The 15790-nt window shown below is 54.5% G+C and overlaps 2 protein-coding genes across 2 annotated transcripts; both read right to left on the bottom strand.

Moving 5' to 3' along the window:
• On the bottom strand, nt 1–2450 carry LOC131478247 (D-dopachrome decarboxylase-like). Its single transcript, XM_058656652.1, has 3 exons — nt 2343–2450; nt 1860–2035; nt 1–392 (listed from the first exon to the last, which is right to left on the bottom strand). Exons 1-3 carry the CDS (start codon nt 2448–2450, stop codon nt 320–322), a joined length of 357 nt encoding a protein of 118 aa, XP_058512635.1. The 3' UTR covers nt 1–319.
• A 6027-nt stretch (nt 2451–8477) lies between these two features.
• LOC101534648 (glutathione S-transferase theta-3-like) lies at nt 8478–14349 on the bottom strand. The gene is made up of 5 exons (XM_058656643.1): nt 14135–14349; nt 12463–12550; nt 11506–11656; nt 9017–9193; nt 8478–8755 (listed from the first exon to the last, which is right to left on the bottom strand). Exons 1-5 carry the CDS (start codon nt 14244–14246, stop codon nt 8561–8563), a joined length of 723 nt encoding a protein of 240 aa, XP_058512626.1. The 5' UTR covers nt 14247–14349; the 3' UTR covers nt 8478–8560.
• Between the last annotated feature and the right edge of the window lie 1441 nt (nt 14350–15790).

The following is a 15790-nucleotide window of genomic DNA, read 5'->3' as shown; positions in this document are numbered from 1 at the left end:
TTTTAAAAGATTTCTCTTTTTATTAGTAAGGCAGAATTACAGAGACGGAGAGACAGGTCTTCCACCTGCTGATTCACTTCCCAGCTTGTTGGCATGGCCAGAGCTGAGCCAGGCTGAGGCCAGAATAGGAATTCTAGCTGGGTCTGCAGGTGGTTGGCTGAGGCCCAAGCACTTGGACCACCTTCTGCTGCTTTTACAGGTGCATTAGCAGGGAGCTGGATTGGGAGGTAAGCTTAAGAGGGGTGCTCAAAGCTGGTACTCCATGGACCTCCGCTGGAGCAGGAACGCTGGCTCACAGACACACCTGGAGCAGCGACAATCACAGAAATGTCAGGACTGTCCCTTGTTTGCCAACTTGCCATGGCTCCACGGGATTAAACAGGATAAGTATCCTTCAGGAGAGAGAAAAACAAATGTTATCAGCTCCTTGGCTTCACACCACATCTTGCACCCCCCCACACACACACACCAGGCCAGCTCATGAGCCCACCTTGCAGTTTGAAGTCCTGCTCATCCCCTGCTCTGACCTTTCCCATGACCTTGGCGGAGAAGCAGGTGACAGGCAGAGCCCGCTCAAGACAGGCACCACACGGGAGGGAGCCTTCGTGTGGGTGCTGTGTGCTTGCCAAAGTCTATGCAGTCCCCTCTCCTCCTAACTGCACGGTCCCCGGGGACCTGTACCCCATCTCAGTCAACCTATGTCTTAAAGCCTGGCTCAAGGTGAAGCTGGGGTGATCCCCCAGCTCACATCCACAGTGTGAATCCTCAGGCCCCTCTCACCAAAATGACATGAAGGTTATGGTGAGGAGAAGGAGACTTGGCACACGTTAGCAGAAGGGTGGGGTGCAGGACTGTTCTGAGCATCTGCATGAGGGGCTTATCTGAGTGTGTGATAATCTCACTTTTCCCATCTGTAAAACTGGCATAATGGCGGCATCTACCCTGTGAGGGCCATATGTTTGCACAAGAGGGCATGCAGGAGTGGTCAAGTTCACACATGTGAGAAACCTGCAGAGCTCCCAGCTGGGAGCATCGCTCCATTCCTTATGACTGTGTCTCCCCAGCTTGGGCCAGGTCAAAGCACCTGCCAGAAGCAGCCAGTTCTTGCCAGCCTTCCTTGGGTGTACAATGAGTCTGGAAGGTCTACTGCAGGTCCTGGGGCCCTCAGTTGCACTTGAACTGTACCCAGTGGGCAGTGTCACCCTTGACGCCGATGCCACGCTTGGGTGCTAGCATCTCGCTGGAGAATGGAGCCCTTGAACTCCACCCCGATGTCTGTTGTTCAAAGAGGGGGCTCCCAGTGGAGTATGGCTCATCCCCAGGTACTCTTCAATGCTGGCCCCAGACCCCACATGTCCTGAAGTCCCCACCCTCCACCCTCCACGCCAGGGCTCTCTCTCTGCTCTGCGGCTCTGTCCCTGAGTTTCTCTTGGGGCCTCTGGGCACCTCCCCAGGATTTCTCCCAAGCAGCTTGGAAAAGCTCTCCCTAGGCATGAAATTCTGGCTTTTCTTCAGGCAGTAATATCTCTCTACTTGGCCAGGTGACATGTCAGGCACAGGACACTTGCCAGGCCCTGTTTCCCTTGAAATGCTCCTGGGGAAATGGTGCTCAAGTTGTCTTCTAGGTTCACACAGCAGCACATTGGAGACCACAAGCCACACTTGGTACAGGTGTCACAGGCAACCACTGCAGAGCTGGTCATTCATTCATTCATTCATTCATTCAATTATTCATTCACAGGACCATTAGAGGCCTGGCAACCAGGATGAGTCTGCCCTTCCTGGGTTGGGTGAGGAATGCGTGGGGGGCTGAGGGTGCAGTCTCCTCCCAAGTGGGTCCTCCCCTGGGTCTTACACACCTGTCCTGGCCCAGGGCCAGTTCCTTCGTAAGGAACTCGAAGAAGCGGGCGCTGTGGGCGCTGTTCTTCTCGGCGCTGCCCACCAGCCCAATGGAGGAGATCCGCAGGCACACATAGGGTTCGGTGGAGCCGCCCATCAGGATGATCAGGCCCGGCCTCAGGATCACGGTGACGCCCTGCGGGGGACAACCAATTTTTACCTGCAGCAGGGTCAGCCGGGACTGGAGCTGACCCAGGGGAGAGGCGACCCCGGGGAGTCAAAGCTCAGCCCATGTGGCGTCGTCGTAGGGGCCTGGAGAGGTGAGCTTGAAGGGCCATCACGCGGTCACGGCTGGAGAGCTAAGGTGGGATGCGGCGGACCGCATGGTCGCGGTGCTTTGAGTAGAACAAACAGGACCACCATAGGATTCGTGGCGTGGACAGGACTGGAAGCCTAGGACCTCAGTCTCCCACGCACCCGCTGCTCCCCGGGGCCACACTCACGTTCTCTGGTTTGCCCAGGATGGCCGCAGCGGCCTGGCTCAGCCGCTTCTCCAGTCCCGCGGGTAAGCGGTCTGCAGGCAGGTTGGTTTCCAGTTCAACCAACGGCATGTCGGCGAGAGTGGCACGGACAGAGAAGACAGGACAAGTCTGGCTCCTGCTTGGACTGGAAGCCTTATTTGAACAGGCAGCTGGGGCAATGCTGGGCTCCTCATTGGCTGCTGGGACTCAGTGGTCCCGCCCATGGTTGCCTGCCAAAGGACTGGGCAGGGCAGTGTGCTGGCTCTGATTTCAGGAAGTCAGATCTCTGCGGACCCCTAAGGTCCCAGTGGGCGGTTGTATGACCTCTGCAGTCCCTGGGGTGCTAGGGTCCCTGGGCTTCAGCTTCTGTCTTGATGAAAGACCCACCCACCAACACCCACACCTTTGGGATCTTTTCCAGGCTCCCCGTGCCCCACACCCTCTTACTGAAAATAACCCTCTCTATGACTTACAATCCTTTTTTTTCCTTTCCTTTCTTTTTTTTTTCTTCTCTCTCTCTTTTTTTCCAATGAACTGTAACCATTTCACAACCAGATTTTAAGCTCCATAGGGTGCTGTTTTCTGGACATGAAGTGACATGTGAGCACAGGTGGACCTGGACATGACCCTGGCTTTCAGTCCCTTGTAGGTTCTAGGAGCCACTAGGATGTGGTTGGGCAAGGGGAAGAGATATTAGGAATGATGGTTGTTATTCCTGAGTTCGTGGGTGTAATCAGGCAACACATGATATTCTGCATGAATGTGCAAATTACATAATGCAGCCTCCTTGGGCGGGAGGGATGGGGGGAGGCAGGGCAGCTCAGAGACTTGATCATCGTGCCCTGTCATCATGATTCAGGAAATCTCCGTGGAGTCTGGGATACAAGACAGGTGGCTGGTGGTTCCCTGCAGGTGGCAAGACTGGGAGCTACAGTGGGGCTTAGAGAAGGCTGTGGTGGTGGTGGTGGTGGTGAGAGGTTTAGATGGTGTGGAAGGGGCCAGCATCCTTGCCCCAAATACTCCCCAAAATACTTGCCCCAACTGAACCAGGAGATCGTGGCTGGTTTTTCGCTTTTAAGATTTGAAAGGCAGTTTTACATAGAGATGAAAGGCATCTTCCCTCTGCTGTCTCACTCCCCAAATGCCTACATCAGTTAAAACCTGGAGCCCATTGGCCTCCCCTGAGTGCAATAAGTACCCTTGACCTTGGTCTCCAAGACCATCCATCAAAATAAACTTCTTTTCTTTCTCTTTGTTTTAAAAGATTTCTCTTTTTATTAGTAAGGCAGAATTACAGAGACGGAGAGACAGGTCTTCCACCTGCTGATTCACTTCCCAGCTTGTTGGCATGGCCAGAGCTGAGCCAGGCTGAGGCCAGAATAGGAATTCTAGCTGGGTCTGCAGGTGGTTGGCTGAGGCCAAGCACTTGGACCACCTTCTGCTGCTTTTACAGGTGCATTAGCAGGGAGCTGGATTGGGAGGTAAGCTTAAGAGGGGTGCTCAAAGCTGGTACTCCATGGACCTCCGCTGGAGCAGGAACGCTGGCTCACAGACACACCTGGAGCAGCGACAATCACAGAAATGTCAGGACTGTCCCTTGTTTGCCAACTTGCCATGGCTCCACGGGATTAAACAGGATAAGTATCCTTCAGGAGAGAGAAAAACAAATGTTATCAGCTCCTTGGCTTCACACCACATCTTGCACCCCCCCACACACACACACCAGGCCAGCTCATGAGCCCACCTTGCAGTTTGAAGTCCTGCTCATCCCCTGCTCTGACCTTTCCCATGACCTTGGTGGAGAAGCAGGTGACAGGCAGAGCCCGCTCAAGACAGGCACCACACGGGAGGGAGCCTTCGTGTGGGTGCTGTGTGCTTGCCAAAGTCTATGCAGTCCCCTCTCCTCCTAACTGCACGGTCCCCGGGGACCTGTACCCCATCTCAGTCAACCTATGTCTTAAAGCCTGGCTCAAGGTGAAGCTGGGGTGATCCCCCAGCTCACATCCACAGTGTGAATCCTCAGGCCCCTCTCACCAAAATGACATGAAGGTTATGGTGAGGAGAAGGAGACTTGGCACACGTTAGCAGAAGGGTGGGGTGCAGGACTGTTCTGAGCATCTGCATGAGGGGCTTATCTGAGTGTGTGATAATCTCACTTTTCCCATCTGTAAAACTGGCATAATGGCGGCATCTACCCTGTGAGGGCCATATGTTTGCACAAGAGGGCATGCAGGAGTGGTCAAGTTCACACATGTGAGAAACCTGCAGAGCTCCCAGCTGGGAGCATCGCTCCATTCCTTATGACTGTGTCTCCCCAGCTTGGGCCAGGTCAAAGCACCTGCCAGAAGCAGCCAGTTCTTGCCAGCCTTCCTTGGGTGTACAATGAGTCTGGAAGGTCTACTGCAGGTCCTGGGGCCCTCAGTTGCACTTGAACTGTACCCAGTGGGCAGTGTCACCCTTGACGCCGATGCCACGCTTGGGTGCTAGCATCTCGCTGGAGAATGGAGCCCTTGAACTCCACCCCGATGTCTGTTGTTCAAAGAGGGGGCTCCCAGTGGAGTATGGCTCATCCCCAGGTACTCTTCAATGCTGGCCCCAGACCCCACATGTCCTGAAGTCCCCACCTCCCACCCTCCACGCCAGGGCTCTCTCTCTACTCTGCGGCTCTGTCCCTGAGTTTCTCTTGGGGCCTCTGGGCACCTCCCCAGGATTTCTCCCAAGCAGCTTGGAAAAGCTCTCCCTAGGCATGAAATTCTGGCTTTTCTTCAGGCAGTAATATCTCTCTACTTGGCCAGGTGACATGTCAGGCACAGGACACTTGCCAGGCCCTGTTTCCCTTGAAATGCTCCTGGGGAAATGGTGCTCAAGTTGTCTTCTAGGTTCACACAGCAGCACATTGGAGACCACAAGCCACACTTGGTACAGGTGTCACAGGCAACCACTGCAGAGCTGGTCATTCATTCATTCATTCATTCATTCAATTATTCATTCACAGGACCATTAGAGGCCTGGCAACCAGGATGAGTCTGCCCTTCCTGGGTTGGGTGAGGAATGCGTGGGGGGCTGAGGGTGCAGTCTCCTCCCGAGTGGGTCCTCCCCTGGGTCTTTACACAACTGTCCTGGCCCAGGGCCAGTTCCTTCGTAAGGAACTCGAAGAAGCGGGCGCTGTGGGCGCTGTTCTTCTCGGCGCTGCCCACCAGCCCAATGGAGGAGATCCGCAGGCACACATAGGGTTCGGTGGAGCCGCCCATCAGGATGATCAGGCCCGGCCTCAGGATCACGGTGACGCCCTGCGGGGGACAACCAATTTTTACCTGCAGCAGGGTCAGCCGGGACTGGAGCTGACCCAGGGGAGAGGCGACCCCGGGGAGTCAAAGCTCAGCCCATGTGGCGTCGTCGTAGGGGCCTGGAGAGGTGAGCTTGAAGGGCCATCACGCGGTCACGGCTGGAGAGCTAAGGTGGGATGCGGCGGACCGCATGGTCGCGGTGCTTTGAGTAGAACAATCAGGACCACCATAGGATTCGTGGCGTGGACAGGACTGGAAGCCTAGGACCTCAGTCTCCCACGCACCCGCTGCTCCCCGGGGCCACACTCACGTTCTCTGGTTTGCCCAGGATGGCCGCAGCGGCCTGGCTCAGCCGCTTTTCCAGTCCCGGGGGCAAGCGGGTAGCGGGCAGGTTGTTGTCCATCTCTTCGAACAGCATTGCCAGGCCGTGAGTTGGGCAGCAGCAGCCACTGGGCAAGGCAGGTGCAGAGTTCTCCTGCTGAACGTGCACAAAGGTCTCATTTTAGGGAACGAGGGAAGAGCGCCACGGCCACCGGGCTCCTCATTGGCCCGGTAGGGTTCCCGCTCTGCGCGATTGGCTGCCCTAGTTACACAACTTGCACCTCTTCAGAAAGTGTCACCAGTTGTTTGCTCCGCTCCTCCGTGTCACCAGCCAGCTAAGTGTAACCCCACCCCCAAACAGGGTGCTTCGCCACCCTGCTCCAGTGTGTAGAGCAGGGGAGGATGGGAGGCGGGGAGGTGATTTTCTCTCTTCTAGCTTACGTCGGAGGTGTGCAAAACTCAAAACTCCTGCAAAACACACACACACACACACACACACACACACACACACACCCCTCAGGGGGTTCTCCCCACGGTGGATCCCTTCCCCCAGTAACCACCACCATAATGGCTCAAAATGTGTTCAACAGTTTGCTACATTGTAAAGTCAGGCCAACTTCAAGTACCAGAAGAGAATCAGCCAGCACGTGCTTCTCTGGGATAACCAGGAGACCTGGTGACCCTTGCAGATGCAGCTGGGGTTGGGCATGACGCTTGGGGGAACTGCCTCTGCACCTGAGCCCCTGGACACCCGTCTTCTAACTTCTTCTGCCAGTACTGAGCTGTCTGAACCCCGTGAGCCTGCTGGCCACCTGGGAGTCACCACAGCCTTGTAGAGCCTGTGCCTTCTGACTGTCCAAACATCAGTCAAGTGTGTCAGAGGGGTGCTTGTGTGCAGCAACAAGTTCCTGTGTAAGGTTTCCTGCATATGCATAACACATGGGGCTACTTGTCATTGTTCCGCTAGCTTGCTTAGTGCGTAATTCAAGTATCAGAGAGTCTGAGACCCATGGGCTGATGGATAAATTGTGATAATCCTGAAGGTGGCAAGTCAGGAGAAGGTAAGGACTGGGCCTGGAGGGCCAGGGACTGCACCCCCACTCACCTTGGGAGGAGACCCAGACAACCCACACCACTTCTGCTTCAGACACCTCAGGGTCAGCCTCCATTGGTGCCTTGTGTGCAACCCTGGGGCAGTGGAGAGTAGGGTAGGGGGACGGATGCCTGGAGACTGTTCCCAAGCAACTGAGAAACTCAGGCCCAGAGGACTCACCTCACCCGGCCCAGGGCCCATGCATGCTGGGAGGACTTCCTGGAGAAGGTGCCAGATGCCAAAAGACCAGCATAGGCACCAGACCAAAGTGATGAAGAAGGGGTAAGGTGAACCAAGGCAAGGAGCCAAGGGGTGGGGGTCCTCAGTGGCACATGATGTGGCTGTTGTGAAATGATGTCAATCCTAAAAACTAGTTAAAAAAAATGTTCTAGATATGAGAAAAAAAAAATGTCTTTGGTATTTTGAGATTGCAATAAGCTTGTAAATTGCTTTAAGTACGATGGGTATTTTGATGATATTAATATTTTCAATATATAAGAATTTGATTTTAACAGATAATTTTGTACTATGAATGTTTACTGTTAGTACCAGGTATGAAATATGGCTTTTTTGTTATTGTTATACTTTTGTTTTCAAAAGATTAATTTTTCTGGCAGAAAGTCTTAATTATTTTAGAGGTAATCTGTGACTACTTTGCCATGTGTGTGTTTTTCCTTTCTTCCTGCGTGTTCTATGAGGAAGATATTCTGACTTTGTAGATGAAACATGCTTATGCTTTATTGTACAAGAAGTCTTATGTTTTTTTTTTTAAAGATTTTATTATTATTGGAAAACCGGATATACAGAGAGGAGGAGAGACAGAGAGGAAGTTCTTCCATCCGATGTTTCACTCCCCAAGTGAGCCGCAACGGGCCGGTACGCGCCAATCCGATGCCGGGACCCTGGAACCTCTTCCGGGTCTCCCACACGGGTGCAGGGTCCCAAAACCTTGGGCTGTCCTCTCCTGCTTTCCCAGGCCACAAGCAGGGAGCTGGATGGGAAGTGGAGCTGACGGGATCAGAACCAGCGCCCATATGGGATCCCGGGGCTTTCAAGGCGAGGACTTTAGCCACTAGGCCATGCCACCGGGCCCAAGAAGTCTTATGTTTTTAAAGCAAATAAAGGTGTTTAAGAAAAAAAAAAGGACAGAGGTCTGAAACTTGTGAGGTCTGGCAGGATAGGAATATGCAAGTTCAGCACCTTTGTACTTCAACCTCCAGAGAAACAAGTTAAGCAGGAGAAGATGTAAACAAGGCAATCGATACTAAGCAAAATCAGTCTTTATTCAGACTCTTTCCAGAAGGGTTTTCCAGGAGGTCAGAGGGAAGGGTGAGAGTAGGGTGGGTGGCAAAAGGCACACAGCTGTGGTTCCCCTGAATATGGTGCATGGCCTGCGGGGGGGGGGGGGGGTGGCGAGCTATGTCCAGCCAGAGACGTGGGCACCTCTCCAGTTCTCCTCTGACGTCACAGCTCTGCAGGCCAGGGTGCCTGCCATCCGCTCACTGCAGCAGCATCTGCACTACAGGCCCCAGCCTCTCTTTGATGGCAGGTTCTGCCGGAGGCATGTCCTTGGCCTTCATGACCACCTCGTGGGCCTCCCGGAAGAGGTCCTCCCCCACGGCAGCCTTCACACGCTGGTGCCACGCGTTCAGTTTGGGACGACCTTCAAAGATGTGGCAACCGGCACTGACAGGCTGTGGACAGAGGGAGCCGAGAGGGAAGGGCTAGGTTAAGGGGAGCACCAGCTTCGTAATCGGCTCCAGGGATTCCTCCTTAGAAGCATCCCTCGCCCACCACCAGCAGCACCAACATCACCAGTGTTTGTCTGGATTCATTTGGTGGATATAGAAACTGAGAATTCCAAAGCATCTCATCCAGGCTGTCACAGCCAGAGAGAGCAAATCCCAGCCAGGGGGAGTCACCTGGTTCCGCCCTGCCCTCACCATAGCACTCACATGCATCAGCTCCGTGATGGCCACCAAGTCAGCCACAGAGATTTGGGGACCAGTAAGGAAGGCTTGGTCCCGCAGGAACTTGTCCTCGAGTAGTTGCAGGTACCTGTCCAGCTCTGCCAAAGTGGCTGCCAACGTCTCCGGGGGCACTGATTGGCCCAGGAACACCGGGCCAAACACCTGGTGGGCCAGAGTCATATCATAGCCCATGCGGGCCCTGCCTGCTTCCCATCCATCACCAGGCTCTGGTATACTCCTGAGCCTGCCCATCCCTGGCACCCGGCAGCCCTGGTGTCCTACTCAAACAGGGACTGCCTCCACCTTTCCCTGGGCCCTCCTCCCATAGGGCAGCTGGAGAAGGTCTTAATGCCTCCTCAGCCTGCTCATCCTCCTCCTACAGGAAGCCTTCCATGGCTCCCCACTGCCCTAACATTAAGCCCTCCCCAGTGCAGGCACAGTCCAATCTCTACCACCCGTTACCCCCATGGCAGCCCACCCCACCCCCAGGATCCAGTTAAGGTATATGTTCCCAATCAGTAGTAATCTGGATGGGGCCTGGCACTCTGCATTTCCAACAACTCCTTGATGCTCACTGTTGCTCCTGGCTCCTCCTTCCTCACTCTCCTCATCTTTTCTTATTCTGCCCTCAAGTGTCCCCAGGCTTCCACTCCCGCCAGCTTCAGGGAGTTCTGTTTCCCCATTCCTAGAGACTCAAGGTGGAAACACTGGCATTCAAGTGTCTCTTGACCCTGGAAACCCACTTATTGCCAGAACAGACTGCCTGCACCAGGTGTGAGCAGACCCACTTTGCTCTCACACACACGTACACACATTGTGTGCCAGGTGCTACGTGAGTGCTATCCCAGGGGCACAGCTCAAACACATGAATACTGGAGAAGAAAGACAGCAGGTGTGTGTGTGTGTGTGTGTGTGTGTGTGTGTGTGTGTTGCCAGGCCCACACTTGCTGGGTGCTGAAATTAAATAGAATTTCGACACTTATTGGTCATGTGTCTTTGGCCTTCAACTAAACCCCTGCTGGGTTCCTTGGCCCCATTTTCCTTTTTCAGGAGAAAAATGTCTACCGGTTGAGTTTCCTAAAGTATCTTTATAAATGTCATTTCTTGGGCCCTGCACAGTGGCGTAGTGGCTAAAGTCCTCGCCTTGAATGTGCCAGGATCCCATATGCGCCCTGGTTCTAATCCTGGCAGCCCCGCTGCCCATCCAGTTCCCTGCCTGTGGCCTGGGAAAGCAGATGGCCCAAAGCCTTGGGACCCTGCACCCATGTGGGAGACCTGGAAGAGGCTCCTGGCTTCCTGCTTCAGATCAGCTCAGCTCTGGGCGTTGCAGCCACTTGGGGGGGGGAGGTGTGAATCATTGGATGGAATATCTTCCTCTCTGTCTCTCCTCCTCTCTGTGTATCTGACTTTTCAACAAAAAATAAAACAAATCTTTAAAAAAAATGCTTGGGTCTCTGCCACCTATCTGGGAGACCTAGATGGATTTCCAGGCTGCTGGCTCAAGCCCGGCATAGTCCTGGCATAGTCCTTTAGTCATTTGGGGAGTGAACCAGTGGCTGAAAGATCTCTCTCTTTCTCTGTAACTCTGTTTTTCAAATAAAATGTGTCTTTTTTTTAAGTCACTTATTTCTGACATCTTATTTTTTCTGACATATCTTCACCAGTTCCCAGGATCTTTTTTGTTTTAAGTGTAATCCTTCTCCATCCCAAAGTTCATTGTAGGTGTAAAAATATGTTGATGTTTTCTTTGTTGAGTTCTCCCATTATTTCTCTTTTAGACTGTCTTCCATGCCCAGACATCAGGCACATGCCAGTTGTAAGGTCTCCTTGTTTCGTTACAGTGTCAGACTATTTTTCACTTAGTCGTGTTCCATTCAGGGATATGGTGTGTAGCAAGGTGAACATTTTTGTTTGACTTTTTGTTGTTTTTCTAAAGACCTATATTGATCTTCATTGGAAAGTCAGATATACAGAGAGAAGAAGAGACAAAGATCCACTCCCCAAGCAGCCACAATGGCCAGAGCTGAGTCAATCTGAAGCCAGGAGCCAGCAGCTTCCTCTGGGTCTCCCATATGGGTGCAAAGTCCCAAGACCTTGGGCCATCCCCAACTGCTCTCCCAGACCACAAATAGGCATCTGGACAGGAAACAAAACAGCCAGAACATGAACAGAAACCTATGAGATCCCAGAGCATGCAAGGCAAGGACTTCAGCTAATGGGCTACTACACATGTCCTTGTGTTTGTTTGTGCCTATCTCAAAGAGCAAGACCCCAGGGGCAGCTGGGCGTTGACGTGTGCTGGGAGCTCAGGACTGAAGGTGCATGGTTTGTGTGGGAGGGATTCCTTCCTTGGTTCTGTGAGTTGTCTTGTGCCATGTTGCTTCAGGATGTTTGGTTCTCAGGGTCTCAGGTCTCAGCCGTCAGCACCGTCCTTTGAGCCCCCACTTCCCTTCTCTGCTCCCCAGGGTGTTTACCTTCTGCCACAAGACCCGGGTACAGCAGTTTCGCAGGGTGGTGTGTTGCCATGACAGGTACTCATCCACGCGGGCCCGGGCCTGCAGGTCCTGGGGGTACCAGTGGTCAGGGGCCTTGTACTTGCGACTCAGATATAGTAGGATAGCCACGCTGGGGGTGAAGGAGTAGGGATGCCCCAGTTACTTTTCAGCAATTTTATACAGGATACCTGTGTGTGTGTGTGTGTGTGTGTGTGTGTGTGTGTTGCATTTTCACAATGGCCTTGGGGGCATAAACAGAACGAAAGGGTTCTGAGAAAAGAAATGAAGGTGACTGTCCAGGCCCACTTCGATCTGCCCAGGGCCCTCCCACTATCTTAATGTGAGACAGAAGGACTTGTATTTCAGGAAAGATCTGAGGGCTTCCTGGAGAAGAAGGAGGAGGCGGTGACACCCAGTGGGGAGGGTCAGGGAGCCTTGAAGGACAAGCACCGCCTAGAATTCACGCACACATGGGCCAGGAGTGGACATGCACTCCGCTCGGTGAGGGTGGGGCTGGGGGAAGGCTTCCAGATGACATTCAGATGTTGCTTCCCATCCCAGCTATCTGCCCAAACCATCCAGTGGCTTCTACCTGAAAGTCCTCCATGGTTTCCTGCCTTCACTTCCTTCGTATTCAGTCTGGTTTGTGCAACCTGAGATCCAAGTCGTCTATGCAAGCTGGACCGGGCAGCAAGGTGCCTGGGCCCGCAGCCTGGGGTGAGCCCCTTCCCTCTCGTGCCCTCTGTTCCTCATCTGCACCGCACCGCCGTAGAGCCCACCACAGCTCACCGCAGCCTGGGTGCCTCTGCCTGCTCCAGCTGGTGGTCCACTCCAGGCTGGGCACACAGGCTATGAAAGGGGCTAACAGCAGGGGCTGCAGACACCTGACCGGTCCCTGGGGACACCACAGCAGTCCCAGGAGTGGGGACTCCTTACCTCTCAGCCAAGGTGAAGTCTCCATCCTTCAGGGCTGGCACCTTCCTCAGAGGGTTAACCTTGGCAAAGGCATCAGTGAAATGCTGGCCTGTGGTAGAGGACAGGAGAGTGCTGAACCCTCTGAGGGCTGTGCCCTCGCCCTCCCCACCCAAATCCAGGCCCTCTCTCGGCGGTTGGGATATCAGGAGAATAGGCAATCACCCTGCTGGACACTGACCCACAAATCTGTCCGTGGCTCTTGGACCCTTGGGTGGAGCAGATGCTAAACTTTAGGTCAGGATCAGAAGGACTCCCTGATGGCTGTTTAACCCACCTGCACTCCGGGCCAGTTCCAACCACGTGCCAGACACACCGGCCTCCTTCTGCCTTGACCTTTTTCTCGTCCCAAATGACGTCTCGGGCCATTCTATCCAGGATGGCTGCCCTGAATGCCCTCACCCGCACCTCAGTGCTCTGGCCACCCCGCCTGATCCCAGGATCACCTGTTCCCATCTATTGCACAAACCCAGCAGCTCAGCTTTCTCCTTCCTTCCTTGCACTGACCCATGAGGGTCCCCAGATCTGAATCTTTCACATGCCCCGTGTTAGGCTTCACAGCCCAGGCCTATGCTAGAGCCTCTACTTGGCACCCAGTGGACTCCCAGTGTGGAGTTAGCTATCCCTTACCTTCTTGTCGCTTCTTTTGTCCTTCTGACAATGAAGACAACCAACCCTACCTGTTCTCCCTGTGGCACTTGCCTTTGGGGGCAGGGCTGTGGGTTAAGTCATCACTCAGGATGCCTGTTCCCTCAGAGGAGCAAGGGGTGGAATCCCTGATACTATTCAGACCTTCCCATCCAGCTTCCCTGCTGATGTTCTGGGAGGCATTGGGATGGTGCCTCAAGTACCTGGGTTCCTACCACCCACGTGGGTGACTCACATGGAGTTTCTGGGTCCTGTCCTTGGTCTGGCCCAGCCCTGGCTATTGTGGGAATATATGAAGTAAACCAGCAGATGCAAATCTCTCTCTTTCTCTCAGTCTCTCTACCTGTCACTCTGCCTTTCACAGCCACTGTCCCATAGCAGGTGGCCCAAGCTGGGAGTACCAAAGGCAGCAGGTAGAAGGGTCCAGCCAACAGGGCCATTTTTGGGCTTGCCCCAGGGGTTTCCGGCTCTGGTGCCAGCTGTGGCCCCACATCATCGCCTAGCCTCTGAGCCAACTATGATCAGTCAGCCCTGACAGGTTGCCCTCATGGCCCCTCCAGCTGGGAGTTGGGGGTGTAGAAGACACCCCATTGGCAAAGGCAATAGGACACAAGAAAGAGAAAAGGCAGAGACAGGGCAAGGAAGGCCCGCAAGTAGAAGTGACAGAGATAGAAGGCAGGCAAGGAGGCAGGGGTGGGAGCCACAGAGGAATCCTGCCTTGCAGGATGATGCCGGAAAGACCTGTGATGGCAACGACCCTAGCTAGGAACTAGGGCTGCTGTTCTGGTCCTTGATCCACTCCCTGCCCCTGTCTCAATTCCCAGCTGCTTTGTCCCCTCCTGTCCTACACGTGGGTAGGGTGCTGGCGTTCTCCCGAGTGAAAACACTCAACTACTAACTGATACAACGGCTTCCTCTCACACCTGAAAGCCTGGCGCCCATCCACAGCCTCGGTATAACCCAGCCCGCTGCGGAGCGCTCGACCCACCTTTTAACACATTCACCGTGCGCAGCTCGAAGGGGATGCCGTTCTTCTTAGCGAAGATGTAGACGGCGCGGCAGGGCTGGGACATGAAATCCAGGTAGAGCTCCAGAACCATGGTTGCGGAGCGGCGGGCAGGAACGGCTGCGAGGCGAGCGTGGCGCGGGGGCGGTGGACTCCGGCTGCGGCGGGACACGCGCGGCTGAGCCACTGAGCCCGCGGCGCATAGTCCAGGGGAGGACCCGAGCACGCTCACGCCCTCCTCGCCCGTTGGATTGCTCCCGAGAACTTTGGGCCAATCAGTAGCGTCCCCGTTCCCGGGGCGTCCTGGCTGCCGGTGTCTGCCGCAGACGGGAAGGACCTAGACTTTGACCCAAGGGTCTCCGCTGCCAGGTGGTTCCGCTTCCCTGGACCTCAATGCATTCCTTTGGGGATAAATGGGGCGGGGCGCGTGGTGGTCCTGGCAAACGAATGTGCTGTGTCTTTCCAGTACAGACCAGGCGACGGAATTCGGATGGGAAGATCTCTGTTACCTGGGGGTACTGCCATGGTCCAAGCACCCAGGGACAGGGCAGAGAAAGAGGGATGCGCAAGGCATTCGCTGAAGTGCTTAAGGTACAACTTGGGGCCCCTTGAAGTATCTGGGTTTGAGTGCCCTGGACACTCTGGAAGGCAACTGGACGATGGCCCAAGAACTTGGATCTCCAATTCCTGTCCCTCGTCTTAGTCTCAGCCTGGGCCAGCGAGCCAATCAACGGAGGATCTCTCGCTGTCTGTCGCTCCATGCCCATCTCCGTTTCTCTTTCAAATGCAATGAAAAGAACGTTTTTTGGGCGTGTGTGTGTGTGTGTGTGTGTGTGTGTGTTTTGTTTGTTTTTCGTTTTTGTTTTAAGATGGGAGAGAGTAGAGGAGGAAGGCCAGCTTCCACATCTAGTGCCTGGGTCCAGAGCCCAAGTGGGAGGCCAGGGAGGGTGACTGGCCCTGTGCCCGTAACTCACCCCTGGGGAAGGAATGGTCCCTCACCCTCCCCTTCCTCCCCCCTCTCTCTGCCATCCAAGCCTTAGGCTTCTATTTCTCCCACTCCAGCTGATCCAAAAAGCCAGACTCCAAAAGCCAGAGGCCCCATGGAGCAGAACCTCCGGCCTTCAACGACAGCTAAGATGGAACAGAACAGTACTTTGCTCATCTTGTATGCAGGGTCAAGCTTCTCCCCTTGCAGCTCAGACTCCCTGTGGCCACGGCACCCTCTCCCTGGTCCCCTTACTCATTTCTCTTGGAGTGAGGAGGTCCTGTCCCCAACCCACGACTGTATAGAAACCTCCTGTGGAAAGGCGAGATGAGCAGAGGACCTGAGGATATCTGTATGGGGGCTGGTCCTGTGCCATCCTCCCCTAAGGAAGCTCCATCCTCCTGCAACAGCACCGCAGGGGGGCACCTCCTTGGCCTAAAGCTGTCACTCACTCCCACTGTTCCCCACCCTCCCTGAGAGCCTGTCCCCCTCCCCTCCACAAGCCACTTTTGGCCCCACTTGGGACGTCTCATCTCCCAGCTTCCTCCCTGGCTGTTCTCCAGCCTAGCCACGAAGAAGCAGCAGCAGCAAGCCAGAACGTTCTACAATGCAAGCAGAGCCCTCCATGTCTGTGCTCGGCTGAGTACCCAGGA

This window comes from Ochotona princeps, chromosome 29 (assembly GCF_030435755.1).
Source record: "Ochotona princeps isolate mOchPri1 chromosome 29, mOchPri1.hap1, whole genome shotgun sequence".
NCBI lineage: Eukaryota > Metazoa > Chordata > Mammalia > Lagomorpha > Ochotonidae > Ochotona > Ochotona princeps.
The sequence above is the reverse complement of the archived record's forward strand: the minus strand, read 5'-3'. Positions and strand labels throughout refer to the sequence as shown.